This window comes from Strigops habroptila, chromosome 6 (genome assembly GCF_004027225.2).
Source record: "Strigops habroptila isolate Jane chromosome 6, bStrHab1.2.pri, whole genome shotgun sequence".
NCBI lineage: Eukaryota > Metazoa > Chordata > Aves > Psittaciformes > Psittacidae > Strigops > Strigops habroptila.
In genome coordinates, this window is record NC_044282.2 from 63,171,898 (window position 1) to 63,199,543 (window position 27,646).

Here is a 27,646-nt window from a genome sequence, read left to right on the forward strand (position 1 = left end):
CCAGGGTGGGTGGGTCGCAGGGTCCGGGGTGGTTACGGGAGGTTCCAGGGAGTTCGGGGGGGTTCCCGGTGTCCCGGCAGTGCGGAGGCCGTCGCCGCTCGCCCCCAGGGGGCGCTGTGGGAGAGGCAGAGCCGCGGCCGGCGTTGCCAGGGCGACGGGAGAGGGCGTGTCCACGTCCCGTTGCCATGGAGACGGAGGGCGGAGCGCAGCAGGGCCGGCCCCGCCTGCAGGGAGGGAGGGAGGGAGGGAGGGGGTTGAGGCGGCTGCCGAGGCGCATGCGCGGTCGGTCCGAACGGTCCCGGCCCGGTCCCGGCGAGCCCGGCGCGGAGCGGAGGCGGCGGAGCGGCGGCCGGAGCGGCCGCGGCCCGAGCGCGGTGAGTGCGGGCGCGGAGGGACCGGGAGGGACCGGGTAGCACCGTACCGGACCGCCGCCAGCGCCCGCATCCCGGCACCGGCTCGCGCCGCCCCCCCGGGACCGGGTGGGGGGGCCGCTGAGGCTTCCGGGGATGGAGCGGCCGGGAGGGGGTGTCCGTCCGGTGCCCCCGGGGATGGAGCGGCCCTGACGGGGTAGGGGTAGCTGGGGATAGAGCGAACGGGGCCGGAGCCGGAGATGCGAGGCCGGGGCCCGCCGTGCCGGTGGCGGCGGGGTCCGGCCTGACTCAGCGGCGGCCGCAGGGCCGTGGCCCCGGTACGACACGGAATGGTACGGTACGGTAGGGCACGGTACGGTAGGGCACGGTACGACACGCCGGGAGCTGTAGTCCCGACGCTGGCGCCACCACCGGTTACCGGGCATCACCGGTTACCGGGCATCACCTGGGAGAGCCCCGGGCTCCGCGGTAACGCCGTTACGGAGTTTTGGCTGGTCAGACAGGGCCGGTGCTGCCTGCCCGGTCCCATGGGCAGCAGGTGTCAGTGCTGGCACCGGATGAGCAGGCAGATCCGTTGCAGGACCATCTTGGCCAGAGTGGTGTGGGGTGGCGGACGGCTGTCACGGTGACCTGCCAAAGCGTGACGCACTCTTGTCCCTTGTTCTCATGGCGGCACAGTGGCGGTGGCCTTGGCACGGTGGCGGTAGCCTTGGTACAGTGCCACAGCGGGGCCACTCAGAGCATTTGGCAGCAGGACAGCAGCACAAGCGTCAAATGGTGCCTGCTCTGGTGTGCGTTGACTGGGGTGGTGATGCCCTTCCCGGTGCTCCCTGTGCTGTCTCTTGCCAATGAGCTTCACGCCATGTGGGTAAGAGCAGGTCCCCGAAGCCGTGGTGCAGAGGCACGATCCCAACTGCCCAGTGCCACCCTGAGACACCGCAGTGTGACTGTCACTGGGCTGGGGCATCGCATGCCACTGTGGTGTCTCCCCACTATCACCCATGCGTGGGGACGTGGCGGGGGACAGCGCACCTGGTGGCATGCCAGTGTGTCTAGAGCACGTGGAGCATCTCCTCAAGGGGCTGCCATGGCACAGGGCTGCTGACATGGGCGTCCCCTGCCCCAGTGTGGGGTGCTGGCAAGTGGCTCTCCCTGTGCCAGCTCCAACAACCCGCCCGGTTTGAACCGTCAGGAAGCACTCGGCATTAATATTTCAGGGATGCTGCACAGGATAAAGATGCCGGCACAGGCGAGGGGGGGGGCAGGCATGGTGGGAGGCACTGCTGGCAGTGCCGCGCTCTGCACATGCTCCTGCCACTGCTATTTTGAGTTATTTAGGTTAGCGAGAGAGGAGCAGGGGGGGACCAGCGGGGCCGGGGCACTCTGCCTGTGCCCACCATGTCCCCCTCAGCTGGGCACCGTGGCTGTGCCAAGCACCACTGGTGGGAGCCACAACCTCCCAGCGTGTGAGCGGCTGCTTTCTCTCACCACAGGCTGCTATAGAGTTAGGAAACCGGGAAAGGCACTGGAGGATGGACCTGGCAAGGAGCTGGGCACTGCCTGCACCCAGGCAAACCCATCTGCCATGCATGGACTCCGGCATGGCACAGGGATGCTCTCCTCAGGGTAGGGGGAAGCGATGCTAGGGGGGATGTCTGCCATGACCGGGGTCCTGGGGCGAATGGCCACCCCTGTCAGCACCCACGGAACCCTTCCCACTGCCTGCCAGCTGCCAGATCAGCTGGGCAGCCCCGCGGCATCTCCACACGGCGCACGGCCCCCGCTGGGTTGTCTGCCACCCCCCTTGCGTATTTGTCACTTGAGAAGCCACCGGGATGGCTCCCAAAATAGAAGCTGCAAGTCGCAGCAGCCCAGCTCACCCTGGTATGGCGGTTGCTGCCGGGCCAGCTCCCAGGCAGCCAGTGCTGGCACCGAACGTGTCCGGCACAGCGACTGGCCTCATTATCCTCCCACTTTGTTTGGCCAGAGCACGCCAGCCCCCGGCCCAGCGAGGGCTGCGGCGTGGGACGCCAGTGCCTGCCGCCGCCTCCCCGGCAGCGTTGGCACGAGGAGCTGGGCTGGACGACCTCTCTGCGCCCCGGCAGCGCCGGCAGGACGGGGCAGCGACACACACCCGAGTGTTTTGTTCGCCGTTGGGCCTTGATTAGCAGCTCTGCGGCCGGACAATTAAAATGCAGCGGTAAGCGTCCTCCTGGCCCCGTCAGCGTGGCTGAAGGCAGCATGGGGCGGGGGGGGCTGCTGTGCACGGCGACCTGAACTGCGCATCCCCCTGCACCACTGCTGCCCACAACCTGCCTGCACAGCAGCATCAAGGGCAGGCGGCAGGGGCTGCGCTGCGAAACCAGCCGCTTGCTGCTCCCTGGGGAGCCAGCACCAGAACAGCTCCTCTCCCCATGGCTTGCTGGGAATCGGGGCTACATTCTTATCTCAGTTATTTGTTTTTCCAAACACGAGTGGAGGAGGCAGGGTGCAAACCAGCCAGGCCAGAGGCTCCCTGCCTTAGGTGCGTCCATCACCTGGCGTCAGGGCTGGGCAGCAGGGCCAGCTCCTGCCCCGGCCGCAGGGCCAGAGCAAGCATTGGCTTCTCTGTCATTATGCCAGGGCGTGCTCGGCGCTGCGGTTGGAGGGCTTTGAAGCCCAGCGTGGCGTTTTGGAGGGTGGAAACAAGCTGGGTGGCACCACATGCCCTGGCAAGCGTCACCGCCAGCTGCGTGGGGATGGACAGGCAGTGCCGCATGCCGGAGCGGGATCAGGATTCTCCCTGCCGGGCTCGCACATGTGGCGGCATGTGCAGGAGTCGGGGTGCGGCTGGTGGCGGCACGCGGGGAGCGCCCGGCACCACGATGCCCAGATTCATCCCGCTCTGAAACCCGCCCCTGCGGCTGCCAGCACGGGTCTTGGCTTGTTCTGGCAAAGGGGAAGCTGTGGGTGCTCTGAGGTGCCAGTGCCAGGAAGCGCGGTAGGAATGCTGGGGAGAGAGGGGGGAAAACCACGCAGCCCCTGGGTTCAGTACTGAGGCTAGGTGATGAGGAAGGTGCCAGGCTCAGCCCCTTCTCAGGAGGTTTCTGATGGGGCTGGGGGGCTGGTTTGGGGGTTCACCCCTCCCAGCACAGGTGATGGGTGCTGGGTGAGGGGTGCTGGCAGCGTGGCGTCTCCCTGTGCCAGGTTGGCTCCTGCTGGGGCTATTTGCCTGAGCCACAGTGAGACCCAATGTGTTCCCACATCCCCTCTGCTTCTCAAGGGTCCGGGGTGCACCAGCCACCCCTGTGTACCCATGCTGTCCCCAAACCAGGCTCTTCTAGAGGCAGCAGGCATGGAGCACGGCTGCACACCAGGGCTGGGTGCTCTGAGGCATGGGGCAATGGCCACAGCACACAACATGTGCCCCATCCGTGTTGTGTGTCCCACAGCGGGGTGCTGGGGGAGGCAGGAACGCCGCGGGCTGCCATGATGGGTCCGGGCACTGTGAATCCCCCCAGCTCAAGCAGGGCAAGACTTGGCCCTATGGCTTGTGGTGGTGGCCAGCCCCGGCACCAGCCCTGCTCCATCTCTGCCGTGTGTGCAGGGCGCCGGCAGCTGCTCCTGGCTATTTCAGGAAAGAACAGCGATGGGGGGGTGTCATCCAGCCACTGGCTCCTTGCCGGGGTGCGCAGGCAGCCCCCTGCCTGCCGGCCCCCTGCCCGCGCCAGCAGTGGGCAAGCGCCGCTGCTCTCCCGGCTGCTCCGCGGCGGTCGCACCGCAGTGCGCGTGGCTCTGGCTCTGCGCCGCGCATGACTCAGCTCGGTGCTGCCAGAGGGAGGGGATCCCTGCCCGCACCCATGCCCGCACCCGGCAGGATGAGGCTGTTTGGATGGGTGGCTTTGGTCCTCGCTGGCTGCCAGGGAGCGGGACGGTGCCCACCCCACCGTGCCGGGGGCTCAGCGGCCGGTGGCCACCGCAAGGGGCTCGTTTCCAGCTGCTCCGGTGGCTAAAAATATCGACACCCCAGCTGCGTGCCGGTGACAGGGTCCTGCGCAGGGCGGGATGGATGTGGGATGCTGGGGGGTCCCCACGGGGTGTGGGGTCAGCAGGAGGATGAGCCAGCTCAGCTGCCAGTGATGGTTCAACCGGCCACAGTGTGTGGCAGTGCTGGGGCCAGCATCGCCAGTGCTGAGTCATGGAAGTGCTGAGGCTGCGAGCTGGGGGGAGTTGTGGCCGCTGGAACCTTCCCTCGTTCACAATGGGCACACAGGGAGGTGACAGCACCCCACGGGCATCCCCCTACTGCACCCACTGCCCCTGTCTGCTGGGGGACAGGGGTCCTGCATGGGGGGGTCCCCCACTTGTCAGCCCCACATGATCCCCTAGGTTGTGGGAGGAGGAGAGTGGGGCCAGGGAGTGAGAGGGGTGACAGGGGGGTTGCCCCCCCTCCAGACCCCCTGTCTGGCAGCTGGGCCTGACCCCCCCGGCCAGGGTGAGGGGAAGCGGATTAATGCTGCTGCTGTTGCCGCTGCTGCTGCTGCACGGGGCGGGGCACGGGGGAGGCATTGTGGCTGCAGCAGTGGGGATCCCGCTCTCGGGGAGGGGGCAGTGAGGTGGGGGGACAGTCCCCACACTAAAGCATTTAGCAGGAACCAGCAGGACAGTGTCTTGGCATGTGTGTGTGTCCCAGCTCTGTGGCATGGCTCCCCAGCACTCTGCCATGCTGGGGCTGTAGACATGGGGTCTGTGCTCCCATGGTGCCTGGGCAGAGCCCTCTGCCATCTGGGTGTGGGTTTGCTGGCAGATGTTGCTCCTCTAAGCCCAGCACTGGTGGACCCCAATCCCAGCCACAGCAGATTAGGCAGCCACTGAGAGCTGGAGGGGGAAGAGGGGGTCTAAGGTGCTTATGGGCCAGCACTAGGCCCCAGGAGACCCATGGCCATGCACAGGGACAGAGCTGTGCTCCAGCAGAGGGGCAATGCCTTCGGCAGTGCCTGTATCCACCTGGAACACCTTGCCCATCATGTCCTGCACCACATCTATGTCCTGTGGTGGGTGCTGCTGGGTGATCCGGCTCCCCTGGTGCAGGCAGGGGTGGGGGTTGTCCCATGGGTGGCACCATGGCAGCCTGGCCCCAGTGTCCACCAGTGCTGGAGCCTGGGTGGGATGGGTGCCCTGGATCCTAGCATAGAGGAGGGCTGGGCTGGAGGTGCACCAGGGTGCTGGCCTGGTCTGACACCTATCTCTCTGCAGCTGGGGCATGGCCGTCAATGTGTACTCGACATCGGTGACCAGTGAGAACCTGAGCCGCCATGACATGCTCGCCTGGGTCAATGACTCCCTCCAGCTCAACTACACCAAGATCGAGCAGCTTTGCTCAGGTGGGGTGTGGGTCCCATGGCAGGGGACAGGGATGGACATGGGGGGCATGGTGGATGGTGGTGGAGTGCCACCAGCCCGCACTGACACTGCAGTTGGCCCGGTGCAGGGGCTGCGTACTGCCAGTTCATGGACATGCTGTTCCCCGGCTGTGTCCACCTGCGGAAGGTGAAGTTCCAAGCCAAGCTGGAGCATGAGTACATCCACAACTTCAAGGTGCTGCAAGCCGCCTTCAAGAAGATGGGAGTGGACAAGGTATGGCCCTGGGGGCTGATGGGGGCCACGGTGGCCGTGCTGGAGGGCAGCCCCACCAGCCCCTCTGTGTCTATCCTCCCAGATCATCGCTGTGGAGAGGCTGGTGAAGGGCAAGTTCCAGGACAACTTTGAGTTCATCCAGTGGTTTAAGAAGTTCTTTGACGCCAACTATGACGGGAAGGAGTACAACCCGCTGCTGGCGCGGCAGGGCCAGGACGTCGCGCCCCCCCCAAACCCAGGTGATCACATCTTCAACAAACCCAAGAAACCCATTGGCACTGCAGGTAATGTCTGGGTCCCCCCGGCGAGCGCTGCCCCCTGCCCTCCCGCCCAGCCTCCTGCACCTCATGTCACTCCAGCCACGGCTGGGTGTTCCTCCCTCTGTGCCCCCCACTCCCTGCCTGCGCCCCGCTCTGCTGCCTGCCTGCCTGCAACTGGGGGGGTGCAGCGGGTCTGCAGGACACCTGGGGCAGAGGGGACGGCATGCCCCATGGTGTGCCCCATGGAGGGACCTGGGCAGGGGTCCACTGGCTCCATCTTCCTACTCATCATGGGCCTGGGGGTGGTTTGTGTCCCCTATGCTATGGTGCCCAAGTGCCACTGTGCAGTTCCATGGGTGCCATGGGCTTCCTGTGCCAACCCCACAGGAGCATCTCAAGGGTCAGAGACCCCATCCATCCCATGGCAAACCCCAGCCAGGCCACAAGCACGCCCATGGGGTGAGATCTGCCAGGGGAAACTGAGGTAGGGGGAAGGCTGAAGGCAAGACAGCCCAGAGTCATGGCACAGCCACAAGCACTCTGCCTGCCCTTGCTGCCTGCTGCTGCCTCCTGGCCCCGGCCACCCTGCACGGTGCCAGGGGTCCCCACTGGCACTCCCCCCAGGCTGGCACTAACCTGTTGGTCCCTATGTGCTGTCAAGTCCCCCAGAGGACCTCTCCCACCGGTCCCAAGAACTCCCCGAACCCAGCCCGCCTCAGCAATGTCCCCAGCAACATTCTCCGGAAAAACTCCCCCGCAGCGCGTAATGGGGGCAGCGAGGCCGACGCGCAGATACTGGAGCTCAACCAGCAGGTAGGCAGGGTCCCTGCCTGCACCCCTGCCTTTGCATAGGGGCATCCCAGTGTGGGAGAGAGGGAATGGTCCTGAGCCCCCCTGTCAGCAGCACTGAAGGTTATGTCATGTCCCCCCTCTCCCACCCCACAGCTGATGGACCTGAAGCTGACAGTGGACGGGCTGGAGAAGGAGCGGGATTTCTACTTCAGCAAGCTGCGGGACATTGAGCTAATCTGCCAGGAGCATGAGAACGAAAACAGCCCCATCATCACTGGCATTGTCAGCGTCCTCTACGCCACAGAGGTGAGGGCCAGGACCCCCAGCCCCTCACCCTGCCCTCCAGGCTTCCCTGGGATGAGAACCCCTTCCTTGTAGTGCTCTCAGCCTCTCCCCTTGTTCACTCCCTGGGGTTCTGGGGGGGTCTGGGCTTTGCCAAAGCCATCCCAACACTGATGGCCACCTGTGTCCCACCAGGAGGGCTTTGCCCCACCAGAGGATGACGAGCTGGAGGAGCAGCAGCCAGAGGAGCAGGATGAGTACTAACCCCGGCATGCTCCCGCGCTGCCCCGCGCCGTTCCCCCACCATAGACATTTGAGGTCTGAGCCTGCGCGCCTCGCCCTGCACTGTCACATGCCACCATCACGGTCTCCGGCAGCTGAGCCCGCGGCCTCGGCATCCAGCAGCTCCGGTGGGAAGCCACTGTCTCCATAATAAATAGATGTCCACCCAGCACGGAGCACGGCTGTACCTACGCCGGGGGCTGGGGTGGGGACAGGCTCTGGCTGACCCTCGCCACCCCCTGCCCCATATTTATTTCCGTTGTCCCCGCTGGTGCGGGTGCTGCAGCCGCCCTGGTGTCCCCGCCTGCCCCCTGCGTGAAGCCAGAAGGAAGGAGCGAGTCCTCGGGGTGTTTCCTCCCCAGAGAGGAGCGTGTGCTGCCTGCGCTGCCTGCACCCTGCCAGCCCGGGGATGATGGGGTCAGAGACAGCGCCCACTGCACGGGGTGGGGGTGATGTGAGGAGGACGCGGCTCGGAGGAGGGAGGTGTTGCTGCAGGTTCCTGGCACGATGGAAAAGAAACCCCCGACATGGCCACCTGCCTGCTGGGGCAGCAAGGGGGGGATCCTGGCCCCCACAACCAGGACAGGGGGTCCATGAGTGGAAGCTGGTTCCCTCTGTGGCATGGGGGTCCCCTCGCTCCCTGAAACCTCCCCCGGTCAGGCTGAGAGCGGCAGCAGCGCCTGCCCCAGCCATCATCGTGTCCCCATTGCATCGCTTGTCTGATCCATCACTCCAGTTGCAAAAGCCTGCATCTGTGTTAAGTTTTATTTAAAATAAAGTTGTGTGGTAAAACCTTTGTCCTGCCTGGATCGAGCGCTGCGGGAAGGGCGAGGGTGGGAGGAGCGCGGGTGGCTCCAGCTGCTGGGAGAGGGAACCGGGCAGTACCTGACCGCGGAGAACCGGGTTTGCGTTTTATTCCCGGTGCCGAAACACTAAAAGGCAGAGCCAGCTCGGTTTCTGGAGCCATCGCTGCGATACCATCTCAGTTACGCTACACAGTCCCTGCCGGACACACCCGGGCGCTACTCAGCTCTAACATCGGCTGCTTCTTTGTAAGCTCCACAGCTCACCCCCCCCACCCAGCCACACAACCTACTTCTCGAGCAACAAGAAAAACAGGGGAGAGCGCGAACGCAGTCCCCCACTACCACAAATTATGCAGTCGAGTTTCCCGCATTTGGGGAAATCGCAGGGATCAGCACACCCGGACTGCAAGGGATAAGCCTCGCCCTAGGAAAACCACCTGCCCGATCATGGTGTCTCCCCTGCCAGGTAAGTATGACACTCATCCCACCCGACACCTGCACACGACGCAAAACACACACACACCTCACGGACACGCCACGCGCCGCTCCCGACACGCGCCCCGCACCGTCGCGCGCTCCGCACCCCGCCTTCTCCCGACGCCGCGCGCCCCTTCAGTGCCCGCGTGCGCGGAGCCCACCGGGCTGGTTGCGCGTGGCGGGTATCCCGTGATGCCTCGCGGTGGTCGTTTGCATGGACACGCCCACACCCCGCGGGCCCCGCCCCTCTCTCGCCGAGGCACCCCGTGCAGGTTTGACAGCAGTCGCCACTCGCTGCCCACGGCCTTTCCGATACCGCGGCCCGGTGGTTCCCGCTGCCCGCCCGCACCGGGACCGCGATCGGCACCGAGACCGGGACCGGAACAGGTACCGCCCGGCGCCGGGCTCGGTCTGTCAGAGCCGAGCGGGATCGGCCTGGAGCCGGGGTGTGTGTGTGGGAAGATGTGTCCAGCAGTGCTCGGGGCATCTCAGGGACACGAGCTCAGCTCCGGTGCAGGCAGATCCTGCAGAGGAGAAAGAGGGAGCCGCGTCCCCAGACATCGGGCTGGGCTCCGGTAGCTGGGCAGCCCCCACTGGGTGGTGCTGGGCTAGGCTCTGGTACAGGTCAACACCACAGCATGTACAGGGCGGATAGGAAAAGCGTTCACAGACAGCGACCCCCGGTGCTAGAACCATGGGGTCTGGGCGCTGACAGCAGCATGGGAGGAGCAGGTGCCTGCAGAAGAGACAGACTAGGGGCACACAGTGCCATGGCAGCAGTGGGGCATATTCTCTGGGGAAGGCAAGGCGCTGGGAATCGCAGTGCTTGCAGCACCCCAGCCACACCGGCTCCAGTGCTCCAGGCTGATAATCCTCGAGCCCTCAAGCTCTGCACACACAGACCTCCCTGATCCCTGGCCTGGTGCCTGGGCATGGCCGGTGGAACTCACCACGACTGTGGGAGCAGGTGGGTGCTGCTGGTGACACTGCTCCAGCCCCACGGGCACAGGGAGAAGACCCCCGGCACCACAGAGCAGAGCTGTTCTGGGGACGTGCCTGCTGCTCGAGGGCTGGCGGTGTGGGAGAGCGGCACGTGCTGCACTTGTGGAGCGAGGCCAGAGCCATGAAGCAGCCTTGAGGAAAACTAGGGGCAAACTTGAGACATGGCTTGTAACGTCTGGGGAGAAACAAGTGGGAACAGCTCCAGGCGCTGGCGGCCGGGTAAGAACCGGGTGTGGCCCGGCTCGTTAACGGTGGCGAGAGGCCGGAACGAGGCCGGGGCGGTGCCAGCGGAGGCCGCGGAACGGCGCTGAGAGCACCGGGGAGGGGAAACGAGACGAGACAGGACGGAGCCGCGGGGCGGGGCCCGCGGGGGGGTGGGCGTGTCCATGCAAACGACCACCGCGAGGCGTCACGGGATACCCGCCACGCGCAACCAGCCCGGTGGGCTCCGCGCACGCGGGCACTGAAGGGGCGCGCGGCGTCGGGAGAAGGCGGGGTGCGGAGCGCGCGACGGTGCGGGGCGCGTGTCGGGAGCGGCGCGTGGAGTGTCCGTGAGGTGTGTGTGTGTTTTGCGTCGTGTGCAGGTGTCGGGTGGGATGAGTGTCATACTTACCTGGCAGGGGAGACACCATGATCAGGCAGGTGGTTTTCCCAGGGCGAGGCTCATCCCTTGCACTCCGGGTGTGCTGACCCCTGCGATTTCCCCAAATGCGGGAAACTCGACTGCATAATTTGTGGTAGTGGGGGACTGCGTTCGCGCTCTCCCCTGGCTTGATTAGTGGAAAGATAGACTTTTGATCAAGCTGGGAAAGAAGTTGTTACCCGAAGGTCGTGCTAGGCGGTCCTCTGAGCAAAACATTCCAGCGCGGTCCGAGGGGTCTAGCAGCCGCGCAGGGCCGGTTCGGTGCCGCACTGTGGCTAAGACGGGAGTTGACGGGCCGGCTACTGCACACGCTCGCTTTCCCCCTCGGGCCGGGGCTGCGCCCGAGCGTTCGCTTCCCCCCGCCTTGAGACGGGGTCGAGGGGAGCGGAGCCCTCCCTGGCTCGCGGGGCTCCGAGGGTGCCGGTGCCGCGGTGCCCGGAACTGAACACAGGATTCGAGGTGCAGCCTCACCAGTGCCGAGTACAGGGGGATGATCACTGCCCTGGCTCTGCTGGCCACGCTATTGCTGATACAGGCCAGGTACATGGGGTTGTTGTGGCCCAAGTGCACGACTCGGCACTTTGCCTTGTTGAACCTCCCATCGTTGACCACAGCCCACCGACTCAGTCCATCCAGATCACAAAACAAAACCAGTAACCCACCTGTATAACGTGTCAGCATACCCAAGGCTTGCGCCATCAAACACACCACAAAAACCTCGCTTCTGGTTTTGCAACGCTACAGGCCTGGGGAAGAGTGGCTGGAAAGCTGCTGAAAAGGACCTGGGGGTGCTGATTGACGGCTGCTGAACGTAAACGGGCTTGTGCCAAGGCGGCCACCGGCATCCTGGCCTGTATCAGCAATAGCGTGGCCAGCAGGGCCAGGGCAGTGATCATCCCCCTGTACTCGGCACTGGTGAAGCTGCACCTCGAATCCTGTGTTCAGTTCCGGGCACCGCGGCACCGGCACCCTCGGAGCCCCGCGAGCCAGTGAGGGCTCCGCTCCCCTCGACCCCGTCTTAAGGCGGGGGGAAGCGAACGCTCGGGCGCAGCCCCGGCCCGAGGGGGAAAGCGAGCGTGTGCAGTAGCCGGCCCGTCAACTCCCGTCTTAGCCACAGTGCGGCACCGAACCGGCCCTGCGCGGCTGCTAGACCCCTCGGACCGCGCTGGAATGTTTTGCTCAGAGGACCGCCTAGCACGACCTTCGGGTAACAACTTCTTTCCCAGCTTGATCAAAAGTCTATCTTTTCACTAATCAAGCCAGGGGAGAGCGCGAACGCAGTCCCCCACTACCACAAATTTTGCAGTCGAGTTTCCCGCATTTGGGGAAATCGCAGGGGTCAGCACACCCGGAGTGCAAGAGATAAGCCTCGCCCTGGGAAAACCACCTGCCTGATCATGGTGTCTCCCCTGCCAGGTAAGTATGACACTCATCCCCCCCGACACCTGCACACGACGCAAAACACACACACACCTCACGGACACTCCACGCGCCGCTCCCGACACGCGCCCCGCAACGCCGCGCGCTCCGCACCCCGTCTGCTGCCGACGCCGCGCGCCTCTTCAGCGTCCGCGTGCGCCGGAGCCCACCGGGCAGGTTGCGCGTGGCGGGTGTCCCCTGATGCCTCGCGGTGCTCGTTTGCATGGACACGCCCCCAGCCCCACTGGCCCCGCACATGAATGCTCGTAGCGGCTCTGCCACCGGCGGCGCGATCTGCATGGCCTGGGTCCACGGCAGCGCCACCTAGCGGAGCTGCGGAGCTCAGCCCCCGCCTGCCCCGCCCCCGCAGCGTTGGCGACAGTCGTGATAGGACTCGGGGGTCGCCAACCCAGGCCACAGCGTCGGGAGTCCGGCGGGAACGGGCAAGGCGGACCCGGCAAAGCTCGGGCACCGCAAAAGGCGCAGCCGGGCCGGTGAGTGGGGTCAGCGGGCGTGTCTCGACCCCGGGTACAGGCCGAGCTAGGAGAAGCCCCGCGAGAGGGTCGGCTCCTCGGTGTGTCCAGGGGGACAGAGACAGACGGACGCCGGATGACCCACTGCCGGGGTTGGGGTGGTCGTGAACGGCCAGGGACGAAATGGCCGAAGCCGCAGTGGCAGCGCTCGGCGAGGAGCCGGGACAGCGGCGGAACCAGAGCTTCCGTGGAGGGGAATGAGGAGCGCGAGACCTTCCTTGGCTGCGCCCTCTCCCCCCCGAGCTGGGAATAGTTCGGGCCACGGAGGCGGGGGCGGCTGCAAGCATTCGTGGGGGGGGCCAGCGGGGCTGGGGGCGTGTCCATGCAAACGAGCACCGCGAGGCATCACGGGACACCCGCCACGCGCAACCTGCCCGGTGGGCTCCGGCGCACGCGGACGCTGAAGAGGCGCGCGGCGTTGCGGGGCGCGTGTCGGGAGCGGCGCGTGCGGCGTCCGTGAGGTATGTGTGTGTTTTGCGTCGTGTGCAGGTGTCGGGGGGGATGAGTGTCATACTTACCTGGCAGGGGAGACACCATAATCAGGCAGGTGGTTTTCCCAGAGCGAGGCTCATCTCTTGCACTCCGGGTGTGCTGACCCCTGCGATTTCCCCAAATGCGGGAAACTCGACTGCATAATTTGTGGTAGTGGGGGACTGCGTTCGCGCTTTGCCGTGCTCTTGCTGGTTTAAAAACACATTCACAACCTGGCACATGTTTTTGTAGCGTGTAGAAGTTACACGTATTTGGGGGTTTGATTAGCCAGTGGGTTAGGAAATCTGCCTGTGCAGCTGCAGGTAGTTGCAGTCAGCTCTCATTTGGTCCAATGTCCAATTAGAGACTGGAAACGAGCGGTGTCTGTCAGGGGTCAGTGTTGGGAGCGGTGCTGTTTAAATCTTTGTCGGCAACATGGAGAGTGAGATTGAGTGCGCCCTCAGCAAGTTTAGCCAACGACACAAAGCTGTGGGGTTTGATTGATACGCTGGAGGGAAGGGATGGGATCCAGAAGAACCTTAGCACACTTGAGAGGCAGCCAGTGCCAACCTCATGAAGTTCAACCAAGCCAAGTGCAAGGTGCTACACTTGGGTGGGGGCAATTCCAGGCACAGCTACAGGGTGGGCGGAGAAGAGATTCAGAGCAGCCCCGCAGAGAAGGACTTGGGGGTGTTGGTCAATGAGAAACTTAACATGAACCAGCAGTGTGCGCTTGCAGGCAGGTACCAAACGTATCCTAGGCTGCATCAAAAGAAGCGTGACCAGCAGGTCAAAGGAGGTGATCCTGCCCCTCTACTCTGCTCTCGTGAGACCTCACTTGGAATATTGTGCACAGTTCTGGTGTCTTCAGCATAAAAAGGACATGGAGTGGTTGGACCAAGTACAGAGGAGGGCCACGAGGATGATAAGAGGGCTGGAGCATCTCACGTACAATGACAGGTTAAGAAAGTTGGGGCTGTTCAGCCTGGAGAAGAGAAGGCTGCATGGAGACCTCATAGCAGCCTTCCAGTACCTGAAGGGGGCCCACAAGGATGCTGGAGAGGGACTCTTCATCAGGGACTGTAGCGATAGGACAAAAGGTTATGGGTTAGATATAAGGAAGTTCTTTACTGTGGGGGTGGTGAGACACTGGCACAGGTTGCCCAAAGAAATGCTAAATGCTCCATCCCTGGCACTGTTCAAGGCCAGGTTGGGCAGAGACTTGGGCAACATGTTCTAGTGTGAGGTGTCCCTGCCCATGGCAAAGGGTTGGAACTAGATAATCTTAAGGTCCTTTCCAACACAAATTATTCTATCATTCTATGATACTATATTCACAGCTGGGTTTGCTGCAACGCTTCATGGGTTGATACTGGCCCCAGTCCCAGGTCACATCTCCACACGGGGCAGATCAGGTATCCGACACCACTGCAGAGCTCCGGATGTGCCATGAGAGAAACCGGACGGGCTGTTCCCTGCAGTTGGTTCCTACCTTTGTCCCGTACTGCTCTGTTCCCACCCAGCCCCCTGCGGTCCCGCATCCTCCAGGGCCAGGTGGGATTTACATGCTTCAAGGCGCTTTGGGCAAAGCCCTTCTGTGCACCCTGAGGGGACTGATCCCTCTGGAACTGGGCTGGGTTTGGTGCCACATTGCAGGGGAGGTGGGAGTTGACGGGCTGGGCACCACACAAGCTCCCTTCCAAAGCGGCCAGTTCCCCATGACATAAAATGGGGCTGAGGGGAGCGCAGTCCTACCTGGCTCAAGGGGCTTCAGTGGAACAATGGCCCCCTGGGTGCTGGTGCTGTGGGGTCTGCATCAAAGCACAACTGAGGAGGCACTGGCCAAGCTTGGCCACATCCAGACAGGACAGGAGCAGCAGAGGGAGCTTCAGTCACGTTATGTGTCCCCTATGCCAACATAAGGACATGGAGCTGTTGGAGCAAGTCCAGAGGAGGCCACAAGATGCTCTGAGGGCTGGAGCACCTCTGCTATGGAGACAGGCTGAGAGAGCTGGGCTTGTTCAGCCTGGAGAAGAGAAGGCTCCAGGGAGACCTTAGAGCAGCTTCCAGTGTTTAAAGGGGCTGACAAAGAAGTGGGAGAAGGGGGTTCTGACAAGGGCCTATAGGGACAGGACAAGGGGGAATGGCTTTAAACTGACAGAGGGGAAATTTAGATGAGATCTTAGGAAGAAGTTCTTCCCTGTGAGGGCGGTGAGACACTGGCACAGGTTGCCCAGAGAAGCTGTGGCTGCCCCATCCCTGGCAGTGTTCAAGGCCAGGTTGGACGGGACTTGGAGCAACCTGGTCTAGTTGAAGGTGTCCCTGCCCATGGCAGGGGTTTGGAACCAGATGAGATTTAATGTCCCTTCAACCCAAACCATTCTGTGATTCTATGTTTCTGTGATGCCCAAAAGGTTTAATCTAGACTCCCTGCTGGAATTGGCCACCATAACCCCCAAGGGAGGAACTTGAGACGTCATTAGCTGCTTTCAACAGCTTTTCCATTGTTTCCTTTCCATCTGCTGGGTGTGTATGCACTGCTCCACATCCATCCAGACCCTTGTGTTCACCACGGCAGACCTGGAGACACTTTTCCTCAGGACAATTTGGGCTGATCGCGGCTCTCCTCGACGGCTCTGAGAGACAGGTAAGAGAAGTGAATCTGTTGACAGCCCCTTACAGCTCAGCCTTGGGGACATTCTGGTGCCGATGGGCAGCGAAGGGCTCAGGCTGCTCCTCAGATCCCCTCCGGTGCGCTGATGCCCCCGCCGCGTCCCCGCACTGGGAGAACCTACGACGGTCCCGCGGACGGGCCGGGTGGTGGTTTCGCGACATGGTGCTGCAAATTCACTTCAGCGATAGCACGCACGTAATGGGGAGAAACACACCACAGAATAAGTGCTCTGCTACAATTACTATACTCCGCTTCTGTATCAACGAACCTAGAAGAAAGCGCAAACCCAGTCCCCCACATCATGCAGTCCAGTTTGCCGCATTTAGGGAAACCGCACAGGCCAGCACACCTGCACTGCACACTACAAGTCTCCCACTACGAAAGCCTCCTCAATCTGATCATAGTATCTACGTTGTCGGGTAAGTATGACAGTGTTTCCATCTGGCACCTGCACACGACGCAAAACACACACACACACCTCACGGACGCCGCACGCGCCGCTCCCGACACGCGCCCCCGCAACGCCGCGCGCTCCGCACCCCGTCTGCTGCCGACGCCGCGCGCCTCTTCAGCGCCCGCGTGCGCCGGAGCCCCCGGGCTGGTTGCGCGTGGCGGGTGTCCCCTGATGCCTCGCGGTGCTCGTTTGCATGGACACGCCCCCAGCCCCGCAAGCCCCGCCCATGACCGGCGGGCACCAGGACACCCCCCCCCCGCCTGTTGCCGGGTTCAACGCCGGGAAAAGGGCCGGGAAATGCCGCGGAACGGCGCCGTGTCCCGAGATGTCCGCCCGCGGAGACGAGCAACACAGCGAACCGTGCCGGGGAACGGGTGGTGCTGTTGAAAGGTGTTTAAAAGACAATGCAGCCGTCAGGGACAGTCAGCACAGGTTCACCAAGGCAAAGTCCTGCTCAACTAACCTGATATCCATCCACAATAAGGTCACCCGCCACCCGCCTCCGGGATGTAGGGAAGGTGGTGGATGTAGTTTTCTGGATTTTAGTAAGGATTTTGATGCTGTCCCTCACATAATCATTCTGGACCAGGTGTCCAGCTGGGATGAGCACGTTCACAGCGTGCTGGGTGAAGAACCAATGATCACAAATGGAAGTTGCTGTTGACTTTCTCAAGGACCAAGAGGCCTTGCAGAGGGATATAGATTGATGGGAGCACTGGGTAACCACAAACAGCATGAAAAGGAACAAGAAAAATGCCATTTGGGATGGAATAACACCTGTCTAACCAGGGATAGGAGTGGCTGGGGAGCTGCCCTGCAGGAAAGGACCTGGGTGCTGGTGGCAGCAGGGTCAGTGGGAGCCAGCACTGGGCCCTGGCACCCAGAGGACAAACCATACCCTGGGATGCACCAACCATGGCAGAACCAGCTGGGCAGAGAGGGGATGTCCTGCTGCATTCAGCATTGGTGGAGCCTCACCTGAGCACTGTGTGCAGCACTGGGCCCCACCATTGGAGAAGGGCGTGAAGGTCTTTGGATGTGCCCAGAGGAGGATAAGCAAGCTGTGAAGGGCTGGCAGCATCCTCCTGTGAGGAGTGGCTTACACTCATGGCAGGTCTTCTTTGCAGAGAGAAGGCTGAGGGGCAACATCACCGCTCTCTGCAGCTCCCTGAGGAGGGGACATGGGGAGGGAAGAGCTGAGCTCTTGTTCCTGGGATCCAGCAGCAGGATGCCTGGAAATGGTTCAATGGTTAGTTGAGCAGGACTTTGCCTTGGTGAACCTGTGCTGACTGTCCCTGACGGCTGCATTGTCTTTTAAACACCTTTCAACAGCACCACCCGTTCCCCGGCACGGTTCGCTGTGTTGCTCGTCTCCGCGGGCGGACATCTCGGGACACGGCGCCGTTCCGCGGCATTTCCCGGCCCTTTTCCCGGCGTTGAACCCGGCAACAGGCGGGGGGGGTGTCCTGGTGCCCGCCGGTCATGGGCGGGGCTTGCGGGGCTGGGGGCGTGTCCATGCAAACGAGCACCGCGAGGCATCAGGGGACACCCGCCACGCGCAACCAGCCCGGGGGCTCCGGCGCACGCGGGCGCTGAAGAGGCGCGCGGCGTCGGCAGCAGACGGGGTGCGGAGCGCGCAGCGTTGCGAGGGCGCGTGTCGGGAGCGGCGCGTGCGGCGTCCGTGAGGTGTGTGTGTGTGTTTTGCGTCGTGTGCAGGTGTCGGGGGCGATAAGTGACATATTTATTTAGCAGAGGAGACACCATGATTACGGTAGGGGGTTTTCCCAGTGTGAGAATCGTCCCGTGCGGTTTCCCTAAATGCGGCAAACTGGACTGCATGATTTGTGGTAGTGGGGGAGTGTGTTCGCGCTCTCCCCTGGTGTTACTACTGTGAAAACAAGTTTTTTGCGTTTGGCATATTCGTCCCCTTGGAGCACCGCATAGCTGTGGCATTTCATGGTGAGGCAGCGTCCCGGACTCGTGTCTGCGTCAGGACGCTTCCGCGTGCGTTCGGATGGGGGATGCGGCCGCTGAACGTTGCGGCCGCTGAACATTGCACCCGTTGCGTGAGGAACTAGAGGAGATGTTCGTCGCGGGGCTGTTCCTGCCTTTGTCACATCCAGCTCCGTTCCCACCAAGGCTCCCCGCGGTCCCGTGTTCTCTCGGGTCAGGTGGGGTTTCCGCACTGCACATCCTACCCTGAGCTCCCTGCAGCCTGTGCTGTGCTTGATTTCCACATCCCTGTCCCATCACGTCGCGCCTGCCCCCGCTGTGATCGCACAGACACATGGAGAGGCTGCCCTGGGCTTTATTCCTCCCTCTCCACTGCCCAGTAACTGTAACCCCACAGCACAGGCCCCTCCGGGACATTGAGCACCCTCCTTGCTTATGAGGTCTTCTCAGGGGGCCTTAGCCTTCCGGCGCTGGGTGCCCCACAGCAGAAGGGACAGGGACAGGGTGGTGGCTCCCAGGACCCCACAGAAGAGCAGCACCGGAAACGTGCCCTGCAAGGAAGCAGCAGTCAGTGGCGCCCCCCACTGCCTTACGCAGCCCCACTGCCCCACACTGCTCTGGCTGGGGAGCACTTGGGGGGTCCCTGTCCTGCAGACACTCACCTCACGCAGGCACTTATACCCGTGGAAGGGGCTGTCACAGAGGCACTGGACGAGGCTGGGACCGTCCGGGGCACAGGCAGCATTCTCAGGACACAGCCAGGCTGGTGGAGCAGAGCCAAGAGTCAAAAGCCAGCCCCTGCCCCCCAACCTCCCACCTCCCAACCCCCGCTTTACCGGGCTCCCTGGAGCTGTTGCAGGAATTCTTCTGGCCCTGGCAGAGCCGACTGCTTCCACTCGTCGTCACCTTCTCCCAGGCACCGCTCCCACCTGGGCAGTCCAGTGGCAATGGCACCGCTCTGAGGGGCAGAGCTCAGCACTGGCACTGTGGCGGTGAGCAGAGCACAGCACCGGCACCACCGCTCAGCCCACCCCAGTACTCACAACAGCTGCAGAAGGGTGAAGCCCAGGAAGGAGCCGTAGGGGAGGGTCGTCATGGGGTTCTCAGTCAGGTCTCTGCAAGCACACACCATATTGGTACCAGAGGCTGCCCCGACCAGGTGCAGTGCCCTGCACTTGGCCTGACTGAGCATCAGGAGGTTCCCACAGGGCCCCCCAGTGAATCAACACACAGTGGGGGCTGGGGGCCTGGCAGTGGTGACAGTGGGAACAGGGACCACCAAGGCCAGGCTGGGGGAGTGTCCCCCAGCCCACAGAAGGGAGCAGAGGCTGCACATGGGGGCATGTGGGGGAACACAGACTCACAGGACAGCAGCAGAGGAGGCCTCAGCCAGCCCCGGGGGGAGGTTCTGCAAGGAGCAGTTGCTCAGATCCAGCCTAGGGGAGGGTAACAGCAGTCGGGGGGGGTGGCATGTGCCTGGCACCCCACACCCCCCTGTGTCCCCAACACCCACCTTCGCAGCCCCCTGCGACAGGCATGGTCCCTCACCCCGAGCCTCCATCATGCGCCCCCCACCCCCTCCCCGTACCCCAGCAGCCGCTCCGGGCGGGCGCCCCGTTCCCGGCAGCAGCGCCCCTCACTCTCGGTGCCGGGCCGGGATGCGCAGTACTCGGCTACGATGGAGCCGTTCCGCAGCGGTCCCGGGCAGCTCCTGCACACCTGGAGGGGTAAAAGGGAGGGGTCGGGTGGTGCACGGGTAGCACCAGCACCCCCCGGTTCTCGGTATTATGTCCCGGGCACCCTCCGACCCATAGCGGCATCGCCCGATCCCCGGGATCGTGTCCCGACACCCCGCCCGTCGGTGGCCCCGCTCCGGCCCCGCCGCTCACCGCCGCGCCGCCGACGGCGCAGGGCAGCGACAGCAGGAGTAGAATAAGTAACGCGCCCATGGCGCCGGCACCCCCGCCCCTCCCGGAGCTCTTCCGGGACCGCCCCGTCGGACACGCCCGCGGCGAGAGCGCCCCCTGGCGGGCCCGGTGCGGTGAGGACCTCCCCGCCGTGCAGGGGGGGCGGTGGGGCCGGGCCGCGATGTGTCTCCACTCGGTGCCCTCTGGACCCCGGGCGGGGCCGTGCGGGGATCCCCCGCGGCGAGGGTCCGCCGGGGCGCGGTGACCCGCCCGGGGCAGCGGAGCGCGACAGGGCCCGGGGGGCACGTGGTGGGGGGGGGAGGTGTCCCGGTGGCGGCCGTGACGCCATCACAGCGCGCGGGACGGGCAGGACCGGGCGGAAATGTCCGTGAGGGCAGAGCTGCCCCTCTCGTGCGTCATCAGTGCGCGCTGGCGGCTGTCGCGGCGGCACGTGGGCCGGGCTCCGCCGCGCCGGTGGCCGCCAACGGTGAGTGTTGCACCGAGGTCGCTGCGGCCCCTCAAGGTCACTGGAGCCCCCCTGCCGGGCCCGGACCTCTCGCTACGGTGGGGTCGGAGCTCGTCCTGCGGCCGCGCGACCGGCACCGGCGGCGCTGGGGTTCCGGGGAGCCGGGTCTGGGACCGGGCCGTCGGCTGAGGGCACCGGGGACACTGGGAAGGGCAGCAGGGCTGTGGCCTCGGGGCACGGTGGACACCGGGGCTGGGCGGTGGCGGTGCTTCCTCCTCCTCCTCCACTAACGGGGGCACCGAGATCATGGGGAGACCGGGACGTGTATGGGGGAGGGCAGCGGGGACAGGAGGGTCGGGCCATGGGCAGGGTCACCGGGTACACTGGGAAGTAGGGCAAGGGGATACAGGAAGAGGGAGCGGGGACATGGGCAGGGGGTGTGCTGAGTTTTGGGGGGGGAGTGGGGTGGGCTGGAACATGGGGACCAACGGGAGGGGGCAGCAGGGCCACCGGTGGAGTCACCGTGGGACAAGGAGTGGGGCTGGGGACTCCGAGGCTGGGGCAATGGGACTTCAGGGGCACCAAGGGGGAGCCTTGAGCCAAGGCTGCAGAGCCGGTGGAGCAGCCGCCGGTGGAGCAGCCATCAAGGACCGTGCCACTGCCTGCCCCGTGTTTAGTCTTCACGGTGGAATGGGGTGGGGTGACCTTGGACCCGCTGCACGGGGTGGTGTCGTGGCCAGGGACAGGACAGGGACGGTGCCGTGCGAGGCAGGAGGTGCTGCCCTCTCACCCCCTTCCCGCTGGTGTTGGCTCTGGCGCTGCTGCGGGGCCTTGTGCCAGCCTGCTGTGTCCCTGCGGCAGGCAGGCTCGGGCAGGCTGCGCTGGGTGCAGGGGTGCCAGCCCTAATCCCACCAAGTATGCCGTGGGCAGACATTCCTCTGCAGATCACGGCAGCACCGCACCAGCCCCCCACTACAGGCAGCCTGCTCTGTGCCCCATGGCAGCCCCAAATGCTGCCCCACCGCAACAGAGGTTGCCTCTGCATCTTGCACCCCCTGCTCTGCTGGTGCCTGGGCCACTGCTCCCCACAGCTCCCTGCACACTGGTGGAGGTGGAAGGGGTGTCTCTGCTCATGCCCCCTCTCTGCCCTGCTCCTGGGACTGCCTGGCTGCCCCATCCTCTCTGCTATGATGGAGCCAGGAACCCTGAGGATCTGCCTGTGGCAGGGCAGGAGGTGCCAGGGCCAGCAGCGGCTCAGGGGTCTGATCATCCAGCTGCTGCCCAACATCTCTGGAGCTGTCAGTTCCCCCCGTCCATCTGTCTGTCCATCCCGACCTACATGGGTGTCATGAGGGTCACCTTGTGCTTTCCCTGCTCAGCTGGGCAAGGAGGACAGGGCTCCCTCATGCACTTCCTCACCGGCACAGCCGGGGCTCCACTGCCCATCCTTCTGCCCTCCCCAACCCCATCCATGGGTCCCGTGGGGCCGGGGGGTGCCAGCGGCCTGATCCTGCTGGGTGGGCCGCTGTGGAGGCGGCTGCTCTGGCGCTGCTGGAGCTGCGTCGGCCCCGGGGCTGGTGGCTGGCGCCAGGGCTGGGTGATTGTGTTGGGCTTGGCTGGGCTCTTGCACTGGGGGCAGTTCTGCTGGGCTTGGCGGGGCCATGCGGTGCCGGGGTGGTTGGGTTGTGTTATGCTTGGCTGGGGCAGGACTGGTGCTGCCGGGCTTGGCGGGGCTGTCCCACACCGGGGGTGGTGGTGTTGCGTTTGGCAACATGGGGCTGGTTCTGCTGGGCTGGCTGGGCCAGTGCCGCCGGGGTCCTGGGTGGGACTGGTTTTGCAACCACGGTCTCGGGGTGAAGAGGCTCCTGTCTCCCTCGGAGGATGGGTGGGTGGATGAGTGGTGCTGAGCCCAGCCCAGAGGGAGGAGAAGGGTTAAAGGGACATTCCTCATCCAGACTGGCCCCCCCGCGCCGGGTCCTTGAAGCTGAGACAGAGGAGTGAGCGAAGGTCCCTGCAGTGTCAAGCGCAGCTCCCGACGCCGACACCCATCTCTCCTCCTGCAGCTCCAAGCGCCGGGGAGATGCTGGCCAGGACGTGCTGCTGGGGTGGCCACCGGGGCTCGGTGTGCCCATGAGGCCGGCAGGGCACAGCCAGGGCGGGTCGCCGGGCAGCGGTGGTTCTGGCGGGGCAGAGGCAAGAGGAGACACTCACCATGGAGTTCACAGTGATCGACTACAGCATCTTTGCGCTGCTGCTGTTGCTGTCATCAGCCATCGGGCTCTTCTATGCACTGAGCGGGGACCGGCAGCGCACGGTGCAGGAGTTCCTCCTGGCTAACCGCAACATGGGCTTTCTGCCCGTCGCCCTCTCACTGCTCGCCACCTTCCAGTCGGCAGTGGCAATCCTGGGCGTGCCAGCCGAGATCTACCATTTCGGCACCGAGTACTGGTTCCTCGGCTGCTCCTACTTCTTGGGACTGCTCATCCCAGCACACATCTTCATCCCCGTCTTCTACCGTCTGCGTATCACCAGCACCTATGAGGTGAGTGAGGACAGGGACACACATGGTGACCAGCACACAGTGAGATGTGCAGGCAGGTGATGGCCCTGGGGGGGACGAGCTGGTGCTGCCCAGTGGGGTTTTGGCTCCCACTCCTTCACTGCCTGGTGCCTTCTTCCTGGTGCCATGCCCTGCAGACAAGACTCCCCCCACCCCAAGCAGTACTGGATAGCCCCGTTGTCTCTGTGGCAGCAGCTGCTGAGGTTTTGGGGTAGGGCTGGCTGCGCCCCCGGCTTCCCTGCTGCTGGGGGGGCATGAGGAACATCCCCCCCCCCTCAGAACGCCACATCCAGGCTGTGACCTGTCTCCCCACAGTACCTGGAGCTGCGCTTCAACAAGACAGTGCGGGTCTTTGGCACCATCACCTTCATCTTCCAGATGGTGAGTGGGGTGGGGGGGTTGTGGGATGTGGAGGGGGGCCATGTATGGCTGTAGCACTGCTCTCCCTGCAGGTCATCTACATGGGGGTGGTACTCTATGCGCCCGCACTGGCTCTCAATGCAGGTAAGGAGGAGAGGAGCAGGGGGGCGATGCTGGAAGCCCCATCCTGCGTGAGGGTGCAACCTGTTAATGGCCTCCATCACTTCTAGTGACAGGCTTTGACCTCTGGAGCGCAGTGCTCACCATGGGGCTGGTCTGCACGCTGTACACTACATTGGTGAGTGCCATCCCACCACCACTGCCCGGCTGTGGGGTGCCCTGTGCCGGGCTGTGGTGATGGGCACTGTGCCTCTGCAGGGCGGGCTGAAGGCTGTCATCTGGACCGACGTCTTCCAGACACTGGTGATGTTCGCGGGGCAGCTGGCCGTCATCGTGGTGGGCGCCCAGCGGGTGGGTGGCATGGCCCGTGTCTGGCACCTGGCTGAGCAGGAGGGCAAGATCTCTGGCATCGAGTGAGTGCCACAGCCCCAGTGTGTCCTGTGCCAAGGTGCCTTCACCCACCAGGGGCCGGGTGCCCCACCTCACGCTGTGGGGCAGCCAGGAAGGGTGGGGAAGAGGGACCCCATCTGCTCCCATGGCATGGCGTGTGGGGTGCCAGTGAGGACCTGGTGCCATCACCCACCGCTGGTGCCTCTCTGCAGCCTGAACCCTGACCCCTTTGAGCGGCACACCTTCTGGACCCTGGCTGTGGGGGGAGTCTTCATGATGCTGTCGCTGTACGGGGTGAACCAGGCGCAGGTGCAGCGGTACCTCAGCTCCCGCAGCGAGCGGGAGGCCAAGCTGTGAGTGGGGCCAGGGCTGGGGATCCCGTGGCCGGGATGGGTCCCCCCGCTGCCACCCACCCCGACTCTAACGCCGGCCCGGCACCCGCAGCTCCTGCTACGCCGTGTTCCCCTGCCAGCAGATCGTCCTCTGCCTCAGCTGCCTCACTGGCCTCGTCATGTTCGTCTATGACCGGGAGCACACGCTGGCACCCGGCAACCGCCCCAGGTCGTCTGACCAGGTGGGCACCGGGTTCCCCATCTCTTGCAGCCTGTGGGGATGGACCCCCCTCCCCAGCCCCGCCCAATCCTCCCAGCCCCATGGGCACTGACTCTCCTTCCCCAGCTGGTGCTGTACTTTGTGATGGATGTGCTGAAGGACCTGCCGGGGCTGCCTGGGCTCTTCGTCGCCTGCCTTTTCAGCGGGTCCCTCAGGTGAGCTGAGGGGATCCTGGGGCTGGAGGGGCCCCAGCCAAGCACCCAACATCTCCCTCTCCTCCCCAGCACTATCTCTTCCGCCTTCAACTCGCTGGCCACGGTGACGATGGAGGACCTGGTCCGGCCGCACTGCCCACGGCTGTCAGAGGCACAGGCCACGCTGCTCTCCAAGCTGCTGGGTGAGCGGGGGGTGGCATGGGGGGGCTGGTGCTGGTGGCAGGGGTGTCCCCAGTGCCACTGTGACCCCTCTGGTCTGCTCTTTCCAGCTCTTGGTTATGGATTGCTATGCCTGGGGATGGCCTACGTGTCCTCCATGCTGGGCCCTGTGCTGCAAGTAAGGGTGGGGGTGTAGGGGTCCCCCCCATCTCCAGCACACAGCAGGGACTGGTGCTGAGGACTGTATCCCCACAGGCTGCCATCAGCATCTTCGGCATGGTCGGGGGCCCACTCCTGGGGCTCTTCTGCCTCGGCATGTTCTTTCCCTGTGCCAACCCCACGGTGAGTGTCCCCCTGCCTGGCCAGAGGCATGTACCCCATGGAATGGGGCAGTGCTGGGGGACTGGGGCACCCCAAGCCTGTCTGGGGGTCAGCAGTCTCCCTGTCCCCTGGTGCAGGGTGCTGTCGTGGGGCTGCTGGCTGGCCTGGCCATGGCTTTCTGGGTGGGCATTGGCAGCCTGATGCACAGCATGGGGGCAGCTGCAGGGACCCCCCCACCCAACAGCACTGTGCTCCCCGCCATGGGCAACCTCACCACCATCCTCGCCACCACCCTGTTGGCCCCCACGGAGGCCCCTAAGAGGTGAGCGGGGTGGGGGGGGCTTGGGGACAGGGTGCTGCGGGATGGGGGGTGCTGCTCCATGTCCCCCAACTCACACCCACCTTCCCCAGCCCCACAGGGCTGCAGAAGTTCTACAGCCTGTCCTACATGTGGTACAGTGCCCACAACTCCACCACCGTCATTGTGGTGGGGCTCCTGGTCAGCCTGCTCACCGGTGAGTGTGGCGTGGTGGGGGGCTGCTGGTGGGCCCCCTTCCCTCCTGCTCACCCCCCATTCTGCCCGCCAGGCCCCACACCGGCAGCATCTGTGGACCCCCGAACCATCTACCCCGTGCTGCCTCACCTGCTCTGCTGCCTGCCCCAGAAGTACAAGCAGAGGCTCTGCTGTGGGGTGGGCTTCCCTGACCAGGTGAGGGGCACAGACCCCAGCACCTTGCCTGATGGGGGGGACAACATGGGGTCGTCTTCTTGCTACCCCCTGCTCTGTCCCCACAGAACACCGACACTGTGGATGCAGTGGCGAAGACCAAAGGGGTGCCCAACGGTTTGCCCCACCCCGGCCTCGGGCGGCAGGAAGAGGAGGAAGGACAGGGCTACATCCGTGCAGCCGGGGCCCCTGCCTATGCTGTGCAGGAAACGTCCTTCTGAGCCACACCCACTTTGGCATGGGGGTCCCAGGCACCACCCAAGCCCTTCCCCAGTGCCCCCCTGGCCAGGGGACACAAACTCCCCCCCGGGATCCCCGGGGAGCACCAAAGAGCTGGTGGGGCTGGGTCTCTGCCAGGGGGTTGGCCAGGCTGCATCCCCCTGCCGGGCTGGCCCCGAGCCCTGGGGGGCTGTGGGACCACAGGCTGGGGGTGTCAGAGCGGTGCCCCCCACTCGTCACAGGCCAGGACATTGCCCAGTGCCCCGGCCTGGCCATGTGCCTTACACACCGCTCCCAGGCTGGTGGCTGCCCAGACCCTCAGGGCGCCGAGCGCCCCCCCATCCATCCAGCCACCATCACACATCTCTGTTTCCGTTGTCCCCCAATAAATGGTTCTAGAGCGCAGGCATCGGAGCAACCCGGGAGGAGCCTCCCCCCCACTGCCCTCAGGACCTGCGGGAACATGGAGGTCCCATCTTCCACAGCAGTGGGGGGGGCCCTGTGCCTGGGCATGGGGGCCTTGTTGTCTGGGGCAGATTTATGGCTGCAGCCTTGGCCCCTGTCCCACAGCGTGAGGCCGGTGGTGTGGCCTGACCAGGAGGCCCTGGTGAGTGTAGCTGGGGGGCAGCTGTTTCATGGCTGGGGGGTGCAGGACCCTCCTCCATCTCCCCACCTTCTGGGTGCCCCTGGGGGTCTTGGTGGAGCCCATCCCGCAGCCAGGAGGCAGAAGGTGAGTGCTGGCTGCAGGTTTATTGCTGCGGGTCAGCAGCCCCCAGCCCCACAGGCAAGGTGGGGGCCCCAGCACCAGCCCTCCCAGAGCACACTGCATGTGTCTCTGGGGTCTTGGCCCATATCATGCCCCACTGTGGACAGTAAGGGGACATCCTGGGCCACCACTGCCCATACCTGTGCCCGTGGACCACTGTGCAGGATGGTGGTGTGGATCAAGCACCATTCCCTCCCCCGCAATCCCCATCCTGGGACGCGGTGTTGAGGGAAGAAAGCAGATGTGGTGGTCCCATGCCCGTGGGCACTCTGGGGTTCAGGGGGGGCCGTCCCCTGGTGCCAGCCTGGGGACCCCAAGCCTGTGGGCTCATGGCTGCTGGTGGCTGCGGCTGCCCCAGAAGGGCCAGAGCTGGATCCCCCCCAAGGACTGGTGTAGAGATGGGAGCACATAGGCCACTTCTGCAAGAGAGGGAGCGGGAGAGGGTCTGGGATTGCAGCACCTTGTCCTGCTGCAGTGGGTGACCCACACCTGGGACGGGGGACCCTGGGGACTGGGTGCTGGTATGTGTGTGGCACGCTGGGGATGAGCTATTAGTGTGCATGGGGCATGTTGGGGAGCCCTGGGACCAGGTGCATCATGCATCAGGGGCCTCAGGCAGTGGGGTAGGGGGTGCTGGTGTGCACTGAGGATAATGAGGGACCCCAGGGATTGGGTGTTGCCATCATGCAAGGGGGACACTGGTGCCTGGGGCAAGTCTCTCACCTTGAGTGGGTGCAGCAGTGGGTGTCTGTGGGGCAGGCAGGAGCGCGCAGTGGGGGGTGGCCCTCGGTCCAGCTTGTGGCTGAGGTGGGCAATGTAGCTGGTGGCCAGGATGAGGATGGAGAGCAT

At 64.4% G+C, this 27,646-nt stretch overlaps 3 protein-coding genes, 4 non-coding genes and 1 pseudogene across 16 annotated transcripts; 5 read left to right on the plus strand and 3 right to left on the minus strand.

Annotated features, from left to right (window-relative positions):
• Nucleotides 1–245: 245 nt before the first annotated feature.
• On the plus strand, nucleotides 246–8,399 carry MAPRE3 (microtubule associated protein RP/EB family member 3). 5 transcript variants are annotated; one of them, XR_003992122.1, is made up of 8 exons: nucleotides 2,411–2,571; nucleotides 5,607–5,734; nucleotides 5,842–5,987; nucleotides 6,070–6,271; nucleotides 6,635–6,731; nucleotides 6,909–7,060; nucleotides 7,193–7,345; nucleotides 7,517–8,399. XR_003992122.1 is itself a non-coding variant. In XM_030491208.1 (7 exons), exons 2-7 carry the CDS (start codon nucleotides 5,614–5,616, stop codon nucleotides 7,583–7,585), a joined length of 843 nt encoding a protein of 280 aa, XP_030347068.1. In that variant the 5' UTR covers nucleotides 246–374; nucleotides 5,607–5,613; the 3' UTR covers nucleotides 7,586–8,399. The 5 variants fall into 5 exon arrangements, 4 of the variants coding, with proteins under 4 accessions (XP_030347068.1, XP_030347070.1, XP_030347069.1 ...); XM_030491208.1 differs by lacking the exons at nucleotides 2,411–2,571; nucleotides 6,635–6,731 and adding an exon at nucleotides 246–374; XM_030491210.1 differs by lacking the exons at nucleotides 2,411–2,571; nucleotides 6,635–6,731 and adding an exon at nucleotides 246–374 and having other exon boundaries at nucleotides 6,070–6,226.
• Nucleotides 8,400–8,719: 320 nt separating this feature from the next.
• Nucleotides 8,720–8,883, minus strand: LOC115610157. Its single transcript, XR_003992133.1, has one exon. It is a non-coding gene; the product is annotated as a U1 spliceosomal RNA (small nuclear RNA).
• A 1,610-nt stretch (nucleotides 8,884–10,493) lies between these two features.
• On the plus strand, nucleotides 10,494–10,657 carry LOC115610150. Its single transcript, XR_003992126.1, has one exon. It is a non-coding gene; the product is annotated as a U1 spliceosomal RNA (small nuclear RNA).
• Nucleotides 10,658–11,791: 1,134 nt separating this feature from the next.
• On the minus strand, nucleotides 11,792–11,955 carry LOC115610155. Its single transcript, XR_003992131.1, has one exon. It is a non-coding gene; the product is annotated as a U1 spliceosomal RNA (small nuclear RNA).
• A 366-nt stretch (nucleotides 11,956–12,321) lies between these two features.
• On the plus strand, nucleotides 12,322–26,436 carry SLC5A6 (solute carrier family 5 member 6). 6 transcript variants are annotated; one of them, XM_030491217.1, is made up of 17 exons: nucleotides 20,289–20,429; nucleotides 22,472–22,567; nucleotides 22,600–22,950; nucleotides 23,284–23,349; nucleotides 23,421–23,472; nucleotides 23,559–23,626; nucleotides 23,707–23,861; nucleotides 24,051–24,191; nucleotides 24,283–24,412; nucleotides 24,517–24,605; nucleotides 24,675–24,787; nucleotides 24,875–24,942; nucleotides 25,020–25,106; nucleotides 25,223–25,407; nucleotides 25,497–25,600; nucleotides 25,673–25,794; nucleotides 25,881–26,436. In XM_030491217.1, the coding sequence occupies exons 1-17, from the start codon at nucleotides 20,325–20,327 to the stop codon at nucleotides 26,031–26,033; spliced, it is 2,085 nt and encodes a 694-aa protein (XP_030347077.1). In that variant the 5' UTR covers nucleotides 20,289–20,324; the 3' UTR covers nucleotides 26,034–26,436. The 6 variants fall into 6 exon arrangements, with proteins under 6 accessions (XP_030347076.1, XP_030347071.1, XP_030347077.1 ...); XM_030491216.1 differs by lacking the exon at nucleotides 20,289–20,429 and adding an exon at nucleotides 12,322–12,444 and having other exon boundaries at nucleotides 22,472–22,950; XM_030491211.1 differs by lacking the exon at nucleotides 20,289–20,429 and adding an exon at nucleotides 15,309–15,601 and having other exon boundaries at nucleotides 22,472–22,950.
• On the plus strand, nucleotides 12,994–13,157 carry LOC115610158. Its single transcript, XR_003992134.1, has one exon. It is a non-coding gene; the product is annotated as a U1 spliceosomal RNA (small nuclear RNA).
• Nucleotides 17,820–17,961, plus strand: LOC115610159 (annotated as a pseudogene).
• ATRAID (all-trans retinoic acid induced differentiation factor) lies at nucleotides 18,375–20,252 on the minus strand. Its single transcript, XM_030491218.1, has 7 exons — nucleotides 19,925–20,252; nucleotides 19,624–19,754; nucleotides 19,400–19,471; nucleotides 19,079–19,150; nucleotides 18,872–18,993; nucleotides 18,698–18,798; nucleotides 18,375–18,586 (listed from the first exon to the last, which is right to left on the minus strand). Exons 1-7 carry the CDS (start codon nucleotides 19,982–19,984, stop codon nucleotides 18,482–18,484), a joined length of 663 nt encoding a protein of 220 aa, XP_030347078.1. The 5' UTR covers nucleotides 19,985–20,252; the 3' UTR covers nucleotides 18,375–18,481.
• Nucleotides 26,437–27,646: the final 1,210 nt, after the last annotated feature.